Genomic DNA, 10,791 nt, shown 5'->3' with positions numbered 1-10,791 from the left:
ATTCGTTTGCATGTTGCTCTGAAGGTGTTGCTGTGAGCTGACATACTTGATAAAATTTCTATTATTCTATTTTTTACTCCTAATTCGACACTTCATTGATTAATTTTATAATCTAGATAACTAAAAAATAAATTTCAATTTTATATTATATATACAAATTATATATTGATTTTTTATTAATTTAATAATTGATAAATAAATTAAAAACTTCAAATTCACTTTAAAAAATATTTAAATTTCTAAAACATGCATTAAAATTTCACGAAATGTCTCAAATATTAGTATTTGATCATGTTTATGATTGAGTTTGATCATATATCTCAAATTTATCATAATTAAATATTTATATTTTATGAATATAACTAATTTTCAAAATTATTTATTGGATTGATCGCATGTTAATCTTATAGCAACCCGATTAACCCGCTGGGCTAGCCCGAAACCCGAGCTTTTAGGGTTAGGGTTGAACTTTTACAACCAAAAAGAATTCACAACCCGATTAGCCCGCACCCAATTGACCTGCAACCCGAGTATGGCCGGTCCGATTGACATCCCTATGAATGGGCAACTATAAGACATTTATTAATGGATGAGACGGATGGAGTACAAAAATAATTGTGTTGATGACTACTTTGGAACATGAATGCTGAGAATTGAGATTAATAGTAGATTGCTTTGTACATTCACTTGACTGAAAATCGAGAAAAAAGTGACGTGAAAATGCAATCAGACCTGATCATCGTAAGGAAACGAAGTGGAATCCAACCACTCCTGTCCAGTAATAAACGACGATACCGTAAATCCTGAGGCCTCTTCGTACCCCATGACATGGAACCCCGGCCACGAAACCCGACCATCCGTGGCCGAGCCCGGCCCGTAATTCTCATACTCCCCATAATACAATGTGTCAAGGCCCTGGTCCCCATCCCAATTAGTCCACCCCTCTGCTGCAATAAATTCATCAATATACGACTCCAGAAACACCGCCCTCGAGTAATTACGCCACGGCCGCCCAAGATAGCTCTTCACCGAGCCACGTTTCGAATACAGATCCTCCGTCGCCAAAATTGAGCAATTCTGCATCGAGATCCCGGTGTCCTCGTCCGGGCTCTCGCGCGACTGGGCCGTGATGACCGTGAACTGCACCGGCATCGGCAGCTGCGACACGATGTTGCACCGTTGGAACACCACCGCCGCGTTCCCGAACACGTAGTCGATTGTCCCGTACACGTCGCACTCGCGGTAGAACTGGCGGAACGAGTGCACGTACAACGTGTCCTGGAATCCCGTTATGATGAATCCGCAAATTTCTGATGTTAGTAAATGCTGGTAGAGAATAAAGACTACGACACAATGAATTTACGTGGTTCGATTTACTGAGGTAAATCTACGTCCACGGGAAGAAAAGAGGGCAGAGTTGTATTGCTTGATCTGTTTTCTACAGCTTACAATACAGACTTGCTATTTGATCTTTTATCTCTAGAGAGCTTAACAGAACTTAACTTTATCTATCTGATCTAGGTTTTATTTATACATTGAACCAAGATCGTGGCATGCAGCACCATTTACTAGGTAGTGGATGTCGTGGAGATCGTGGCGATCTTGCATGGGTCCACTATCCTGCATGAGTTAATGACTGCTTGACACCACTAAATAGATCGTGGGTGTAGTGGAGGTGGAAATCCTGCATGAGTCCACTATCTCCTAGTTCGGTCGAATACTGAGACCGAACTGCTGAATTATTGCCGAGCAGCTTTTTCCGATCTGAGAGTAGAGCTTGATGCCGACCTGAGAGCAGAGTTTGATTGGTTGGCTTTTACCGAGCTGTAGGCTGGGGCCGAACTCTTTGGTTGTGCCGAACTGAACTCTTTAGTCATGCCGAACTGATACTCTTTCTTGGGCTTTAGGCTGATGGGCTTGTTTAGTACGTACTCCATCACTACCCCCCCCGAAAAGCGAAGTGAATCACTTCGGCATTCTGGATAAAGGTACGGGGTAAGTTGATGTTTGTCCTCGGTCTTATGAAGTGAACTCTTCTTTGACCGGACTTGGTTTGTGTCCTAATTTGGCGAGTTTTATCGCTCGGATCGGACTTTCCGTTGTCCTAATTTGGGGATCGGACTTTCCCTTGTCCTAATTCGGCGAGTTTTATCGCGTGGATCGGACTTTCCCTTGTCCTAATTCAGGCAAGTTTTATCGCGTGAATCGGACTTTTGTTGCAGTTCGTTTCAGACTAAGTGCTTGATTCTTAAGCTGAATTGTGGTCTTGTATCCTCTTTAGAAGCTTGGACTTCACAATCGTTGGCTTATTGCAGTTCGTTTCAGACGAACTGCTTGTTTAAGCTGAATTGTGGTCTTGTATCCTCTTTAGAAGCTTTGACTCACAATCGTTGGCTTGTATATGTTCTAAGAAGGGGATCAGCCTTCGAAGAACAAGATACCTCAGTAACATTTGTAAGAGACGACACGCACAGAGAGAGACAAAACACACAGACAAAACGCACAGAGACAAACAAAGACCAAGCAAACCAAAGAAAGCATATTGACCGAACAGGACTCAAGACTGACTGACCGGACTGTCTCTTACAAATGGAACTTCTTGAGGTTGGAAATGTGCCATGTTCGGGGTACCTGTTCTCCTGACATGTGAGCCAATTTGTAAGACCCTTTGCCGAGGACTTCTGACACCCGATACGGACCTTCCCATGTGGGTTCGAGCTTGCCCAGCTTTTCTGCTCGGCTTACTTCGTTGTTTCTCAAGACGAGATCTCCCACTTGAAATTGCAGCTTCTTCACCCTTTGGTTATAATACCGGGCTACTTGCTCCTTGTACTTGGCTGCTTTTATGCATGCCAATTCTCTTCTTTCTTCGGCAAGATCTAGCTCGGCTCTCAGTCCGTCGTCATTCATTTCTGCTGAGAAATTTAGAGTTCGGGGACTGGGTATGCCGATCTCCACCGGAATCACGGCTTCAGTGCCGTACACAAGACTGTACGGAGTTTCACCGTTGGAGGTTGTGGGTGTAGTTCGGTAGGACCATAGGACTTGAGGGAGATTTTCTACCCATTGTCCTTTGGCTTGTTCTAACCGAGCTTTTAACCCTTTCACCAGGATACGATTTGTTACCTCCGTTTGTCCGTTTGCTTGTGGATGAGAGACCGAAGTGAACCGCTGTTGAATATTCAGCTCTTGGCACCAATTCTTGAACGTCTTGTCGGTGAACTGAGTCCCGTTATCCGAGATGAGGATGTGGGGTATGCCAAATCGGCACACTATGTTCTTCCAGACGAAATCCAATGCCTTCGAGCTCGTTATCGTAGCTAATGGTTCAGCTTCCACCCACTTCGTAAAGTAGTCCACGGCAACGATTAGGAATTTTATTTGCCGAGGAGCTTGTGGTAGTGGTCCTACTATGTCTATACCCCATTGCATAAAAGGCCAAGGGCTTTGCATAGTGGATAGATCGGTCTGCGGCATCCTTGGGATATTTGCATGGATTTGGCACTTCAGGCATGTCTTGACGAGCTGCACTGCTTCTTGTACCAAGGTTGGCCAATAATATCCCCATCTTAGAACTTTTTTAGCTAAAGCTCTAGCTCCGATGTGGCTGCCGCATGATCCTTCATGAACTTCTCTGAGGATGTAGTCCGTCTCTTCTGGCCCTATACATCGTAATAACGGCTGAAGGTAGGACTTTCTGTATAAGACTTCTCCATGAAGTTCGTACCGAAGTGCTCGGCATGTGATTTTCCGAGCTTCTCTCTTATCCTCGGGCAGTTGTCCTTGATCTAGATACTGTAAGATCGGCGTCATCCAGTTCGGCGAGCTGGTTACTGAATGTACCTCAGCTTCATCAATGCTTCGATGCATCAATTCCTCCACCTTTGAGCTTGGACATGCGGCTAACCTACTTAAAGTATCTGCTCGGCTGTTTTCTGCTCTGGGAATGCGGATTATCCGAAAATAAGAGAAACTTCGGCTAATGCTTTGCGCTTTGTCTAAATATTTCCTCATCCTCTCATCACGGGCTTCACTTGTACCCAACATGTGATTCACTATAACTTGTGAATCACAATGGATTTTGAGAGACTTGATACATAGACTTTGCGCTAGCTGGAGTCCGGCAAGGAGGGCTTCGTATTCGGCTTCGTTATTAGTGGTTGGGAATGAGAACCGAAGTGAATAGGTTACCTCGTGTCCATCAGGAGCGATAAGCAGAATACCAGCTCCACTTCCCGTTTTATTCGAAGCTCCATCTACGAATCCGCTCCAGCAGTCCGGCGGCTCTTCTTCGGATTCCAAGGGCTGTGTTAGTTCGGCATTGGCAGAATTTTTCTGTTCGGCAATGACAGGGATTGCTTGATCGAACTTGGCCTCTGCAAGAAAATCTGCCAAGGCTTGTCCCTTGATGGCTTTCCGAGGTAGGTACTCGATTGAGTGTTCTCCCAGCTCTATGGCCCATTTGGCGATTCTGCCTGATGCTTCTGGCTTGGTCAAAACTTGCCGAAGAGGCAGATCGGTTAAGACGCATACTTTGTGAGCATAGAAGTATGGCCGCAGTCTCCTTGCTGCATTTACTAACGCCAGAGCAATTTTTTCCAGAGGTTGATACCTTGTTTCTGGACCTCTTAATGCTCGGCTTGTAAAGTAGATGGGAAACTGCTTTAGGCCTTCTTCTCGTACAAGCACCGCGCTAATGGTTTGATCGGATGCCGCTAAGTATAAGAAAATCACTTCGGCATCTGTTGGAGCAGAGAGAATTGGAAGCTCGGCTAAATAACTTTTGAGCTCGTCAAAAGCCTTTTTCTGCTCGGCTCCCCACTCAAACTTTGGTGCCTTTTTTAACACTTTGAAGAACGGCAGTTGCTTTTCGGCTGCTTGGGAAAGGAATCTATTCAATGCGGCTAGACATCCAGTTAGTCTTTGCACATCGTGTATGGACTTCGGCATCGCCATGTTCTGAATAACTTGAACTTTTGAGGGATTTGCCTTGAGTCCGTCCTTTGAAACCCAACAACCCAGAAATTTTCCCGAATCTACCAAAAAGGTACATTTTTGGGGGTTGAGTTTGAGGTTGGCTTTTCGGAGCACGTCGAGAGTGGATTTGAGGTTGTCTTCGTACTCCGAAGTGCTTTTGCTTTTGACAACTATGTCGTCGACATACACTTCAACCTGTTTTCCGATTAGGTGCCGAAAAAGCTTGTCTACCATCCTTTGATAAGTGGCTCCGGCATTCTTTAAACCGAATGGCATCTTTTTATAAGCGAAAATGCCGAAATCGGTAATGAAAGCTGTTTTCGGAGCGTCACTCTCATCCATCAACACTTGGTGATATCCTTTGTATAAATCAAGAAAACAGAAAATTTCGAAGCCGATCAAAGCTTCTACTTTTTTATCTATATTCGGAAGGGGATAGCAATCTTTAGGACAGTGCTTGTTTAGATCGGTAAAATCTATGCACATCCGCCATCCTCCTTCTTTTTTCTTGATCATCACAGGATTGGCCACCCAAGAAGGATATTTCACCTCGAATAGTACATCCGCTTTTAGTAATTGGCGGACTTCGTCATGGATGACTTGGCTTCTTTCTGCCGCAAAGAGTCTTTGCTTCTGTTTTACTGGCCGGATTGAAGGATCAATATTTAACCGATGAGTGATTACCTCGGGGGGTACTCCGGTCATGTCCAACGGAGACCATGCAAAGACATCTTTGTACTCCTTGAGGAGCTGAATGGTCTTTTCCCGGAGTAGAGGCGTTCCTGCGAAGCCGATCTTGACCGTTCTGGATGGATCATCTTCGTATAACTGAACGGTCATTGAGTTCGGCTCTGAAGTGACTTCGGTCATCTCGCTTGCCTCTGACTCCGGTTGCTGTGATTGCTATGCTTGATGGTGCCGAACTGATTGCTCGGCGCTTTTAAGCGCAATCTGTAGACATTCTTTTGCTCTCTTTTGATCACCTCGGATGACCGCTATCCCACCTTTAGTGGGGATCTTGATGGTGAGGTGATAAGTAGAGCAAACGGCCCGAACTGTGTTGAGCCAGTCTCTCCCCAGGATGATGTTGTACGGGGACCGAGCTTTCACCACAAAGAACTCGATCATCGTATTGGAGCTTGTAGGCGCTTTTCCCACCGTGATCGGAAGGCTGATAATACCTTCAGGGCAGGTGTCCTCCTGGGCGAAACTTTTCAGAGGAAGTGGAGCCGGACTGAGCCGAGCTGGATCTACTTCCATTTTATCGAAACATTCTTTAAAAAGAATGCTGACTGACGCTCCTGTATCCACAAATACTCTGTGGATCAGTTTGTTTGCCACTCCGGCTTGAATGACAATAGCGTCTTGGTGAGGAGAGATGGCTGGGACGGGATCGGCATCTGAAAATGTAATCACTTCGTCTTTCTTCAGCCTTTTATGTGTTGGCTCCTCTTGATTGGAACCTCTGCGTTCTGCTTTTAGGGACGACTTAGTCTTCCCGGCAGGGAGAGCATCAATAGTCTGGATTACTCCATCATATTGCGGCTCGTCGTCGTCTTCGGGATCCTCATGCCTTTTCGGATCCTGAGGATTGCAGTTCGCACCTCTCTGCCTTTTGTTCTTTTTTGGCTGCTTGCTTTGGTATTTTTTTAACGTTCCTGTTTTCACAAGAACATCAATACCTGCAGCCAAATTTCGGCACTCCTCGGTATCGTGACCGTGGGCTTGATGGAAGGAGCAATATTGATCCTGAGGTCGCCGCGCGGCTGATTTCGTCATCCGCTTTGGTTTTTCGAACATATCGGAATGTAGTTCGAAAATTTCCGCTCTTGACTTGTTTAATGGTACGAACTGAGCGGGCGGCTTCTCAGGATTGAGACGTGGCCCCAATCTGCCTTGTACCGGTGCCCTTTGAATTCTTTCAAAAGGAGTTCGGCGAGGAAGCACCTGGCCGCTTTGATCGGGCTTCTTTTTCTCTTCTCGGGATGAGCTGTCTAAAGACCGTTTTCGACGGTCTGCCTCATCCGCACGGGAAAACTGGTCCGCAATGTCCCACATTTCTTGAGCTGTTTGCGGACCGCACTCCACGAGCTTTCTGTAGAGAGCTCCGGGCAGGATTCCATTTTGGAATGCCGAAATGACAAGTAGATCATTGAGATTATCTACTTGTAGGCATTCCTTATGGAATCTCGTCAGGAAGTCGCTGATCTTTTCGTCGCGACCTTGACGTATAGAAAGCAGCTGAGCCGAAGTAATTCGGGCTTCCGCTTTCTGAAAGAACCTCCTGTGGAAAGCATCCATTAGATCTCGGTAGGATCTAATGCTGCCTTGAGGAAGGCTGTCGAACCACCTTCTGGCGTTCCCGATGAGCAGCTCGGGGAACAGCTTGCACATATGGACCTCATTGAGACCCTGGTTCGCCATATTATATTGATAGCATCCCAAGAAGTCATGAGGATCCACTAGCCCGTCATAAGTCATTGACGGTGTCCGGTAGTTCCGCGGCAAAGGAGTTCGGGTGATATCGTCCGAGAACGGAGTCTTTAATGCTCCGTACATGGCGAACCCGACATCTCTTCGGTACGGAGGAGATGGAGTTCTCCTGTGGTTCCGGTACCGAGGAGGAACAGGAACATGTCAGGGTTGAGGATTCTTTCTCCTGGAAGACACGTCACTACTGCGGTAGTTACTTTCATGTCTGGAGGAGGAGGGAGAATCCGCCGTTGTCTTCTCCGGCTGTTGGTTCTTCTGCAGGAAGGTTAAGAACTCCTCCTGCTTCTCGGCCAAGAACAGCTTGACAGCTTCATTTAAATCGGGCTGCTGGGAAGACTCGGTGCGATCTCTCCTGGAGTGGCTTGTTCCTTCATCGTGAAAACTGGAAGTAGATGTCTCCCGAGGCTGTTTTCCGGACCTGCGGGCTGGACTAGCTTCCTCATGGTTTTCACGAACGGTATTACGGGTAGTGTGTGATCTGGTATGCATTTTTTTGGGGTGGAAAAAGGGTCAAAAATTCGCTTTATCACAAATTTGGTTCTCTGTTTCCCACAGACGGCGCCAGTGATGAATCCGCGAATTTCTGATGTTAGTAAATGCTGGTAGAGAATAAAGACTACGACACAATGAATTTACGTGGTTCGATTTACTGAGGTAAATCTACGTCCACGGGAAGAAAAGAGGGCAGAGTTGTATTGCTTGATCTGTTTTCTACAGCTTACAATACAGACTTGCTATTTGATCTTTTATCTCTAGAGAGCTTAACAGAGCTTAACTTTATCTATCTGATCTAGGTTCTATTTATACATTGAACCAAGATCGTGGCATGCAGCACCATTTACTAGGTAGTGGATGTCGTGGAGATCGTGGCGATCTTGCATGGGTCCACTATCCTGCATGAGTTAATGACTGCTTGACACCACTAAATAGATCGTGGGTGTAGTGGAGGTGGAAATCCTGCATGAGTCCACTATCTCCTAGTTCGGTCGAATACTGAGACCGAACTGCTGAATTATTGCCGAGCAGCTTTTGCCGATCTGAGAGTAGAGCTTGATGCCGACCTGAGAGCAGAGTTTGATTGGTTGGCTTTTACCGAGCTGTAGGCTGGGGCCGAACTCTTTGGTTGTGCCGAACTGAACTCTTTAGTCATGCCGAACTGATACTCTTTCTTGGGCTTTAGGCTGATGGGCTTGTTTAGTACGTACTCCATCACGTTACTACGCATTTGTACACTGCGGCCAGGTCCGCGCTCACGCGCAGGGCCACCGCCTGGTGCTTCTCGGGCCCCGCCGTGTTCTCGATTGTTATGCCACGTGCTAGAAATCCCTCACCAGACACCGCTGAAATTCAAATTATTCTAATTCCAAATCAAATTCATTATAAATTAAAGTGTTTTTGTTTAAATTGGTAGTAAAGTGTTCTGTTACGTACCCAGTGTGGCAGATCTGAACGTAGTCCATCCATCGGCCACGCTTCTGTTGCCGGTGATGACAGTGACGTCGCTGCCGTCTCCGAGCAAGACGATGTTGGGCTTCCAGCTCGGAATTTCGACGTTTTCTTGATAAACTCCCTCTTTAACATATATGATTACTCTGTCGATGCTGTTGTTCGGAGAGAAACTGATCGCCTGGCTAATCGTGGTGAAATTCCCTGACCCGTCCGCCGCCACCGTCAGCACCTGGCCGGGATCGTACTCGTCGCCGGAGCTTTCCAGGATCCGTCTTGCCTTCCTCGAGAGCCACCGCGGGAAGGCGAGCAGCCTCCTTCTGTTACCGCCGCCGCTGCTCTGTTTTCCTCCCAACATCGACAGCGAGTTTCTGACTTGCATATCGATGCTGGAAAGGGACTCGAGCAGCGGCGCTTTCAGCGGGCCGGTGGCGGAGTCCAGGCCTTCCAGGCACGTGATGGTGTTGGTCATGGCGGCGCTGAGAAAAGCTCGGGCGTCGGTTAGTTTTGTGGAGTCGGCGGCGGGCAATCGAGAGATGGACTTTTTTAGAGAAGACAATGTGATCTGGTGGAGCTCGTGGCAGTCTTGGATGGCGCCTCGCTGTTTCTCGACGAGGTTGGCCGCGGCGGCGGTGGAGAGGAGGGAGGAGAGGTGGGCGCCTTGGGATAGGGCGGAGGAGAGGGATCGGAGGAGGAGGGAGAGGATGGTGGGGGAGATGTTGATGGAGAGGGAGAGCTTAAGGGATTCGAAGCAGGCGTTTGGGTATGGGGAGGATTTGCAGAGGTGGTTGAGTTGTGTGGAGTTGGGGTTGAGACCGGAGATTGTGGAGATGGAAAGGAAGAGGATGAGAGATTTGAGAGAGGTGGAAGCCATGGAAGAAGCTAAGGGGGAGGAGAAGTGAGAAATTCGAGATTCTGAATTTTGGAGATATAAATTTGTGGGAGAGTTATTAACATTTGTACATCAGCTTCTGTGAAAATAAATGTGTTTTGCTTCTGCCTCATATAGAGTAGTAACTATACTGTATTTAGTGTGTGTGAGAGCTTCTGTGTGATTTTATGGTTAGGATTTATTTAATTGTCACTTTAAGCACGTAAAAATAGCTTAACCAAAGTGAATTGTATGGAGAAATTATCGAAGTTGGTTTAGTGATTAGAAATGACTGTCAAGATTAATTGCATCTTGCTACACGGTCCTACTCTTTTAGTAAAAAGACCAGCCGAATCTATGACTAGATAATTGATGTAAAGGTTTTTGTTACTACTATAATCTATGTTGAAGACTTTTGGAGTAAGTTTTACAGCTAAAAATTATTAATTACTCGTTCATATTTATTATAAAACGTAAGCCAAGTTAAACTGAGCTGTTATTAGGATATGGCAAGAGTATCTCTAAAATTATGATTTTGAAATATCCACTATTGAATATTCTAGGAGTATTTATTTTTACTATTTTTTATAAAAAATATTGAATTTTATTAATTATTTTACTTATATATTATTACCCTTATCTCCCCAAAGAATATGCACTTTGGGTTTGACACGAGTTTTAATGTAAAATTGGTAAAGTAAGAGAGATATAGAGAGAAAAAGTAATTAAAGTATAGTTACTGGGGAATGAGTCTCACCTAATTAGAGAGAAAATAATTTTCAAAATTGGAAAGTGCATATTCTTATGGGACGGACTAAAAAGGAAAGAGTGCATATTCTTGTGGGATGGATGGAGTATAAAACTTGTATGAATTTTAAATTTCGACTAAATTTTTTGAAATGAAATATTTTTTTTGGAAATTGAATAATGGTAGCAATTTCAAAAATTTGGAGGATAAATGAATCTTTGTATCTTTCATGTACGAGCCGCGTTAATCATATTAC

The 10,791-nt window shown here is 45.4% G+C and overlaps 1 protein-coding gene across 1 annotated transcript; it reads right to left on the bottom strand.

The window, feature by feature from the left end:
- Nucleotides 1-726: 726 nt before the first annotated feature.
- LOC121747672 (probable pectinesterase/pectinesterase inhibitor 12) lies at nt 727-9,898 on the bottom strand. Its single transcript, XM_042141754.1, has 3 exons — nt 8,902-9,898; nt 8,692-8,810; nt 727-1,326 (listed from the first exon to the last, which is right to left on the bottom strand). The coding sequence occupies exons 1-3, from the start codon at nt 9,788-9,790 to the stop codon at nt 727-729; spliced, it is 1,608 nt and encodes a 535-aa protein (XP_041997688.1). The 5' UTR covers nt 9,791-9,898.
- Nucleotides 9,899-10,791: the final 893 nt, after the last annotated feature.

The sequence above is a fragment of the Salvia splendens genome, chromosome 9 (genome assembly GCF_004379255.2).
Source record: "Salvia splendens isolate huo1 chromosome 9, SspV2, whole genome shotgun sequence".
NCBI classification, from domain to species: Eukaryota; Viridiplantae; Streptophyta; class Magnoliopsida; order Lamiales; family Lamiaceae; genus Salvia; species Salvia splendens.
The sequence above is the reverse complement of the archived record's forward strand: the minus strand, read 5'-3'. Positions and strand labels throughout refer to the sequence as shown.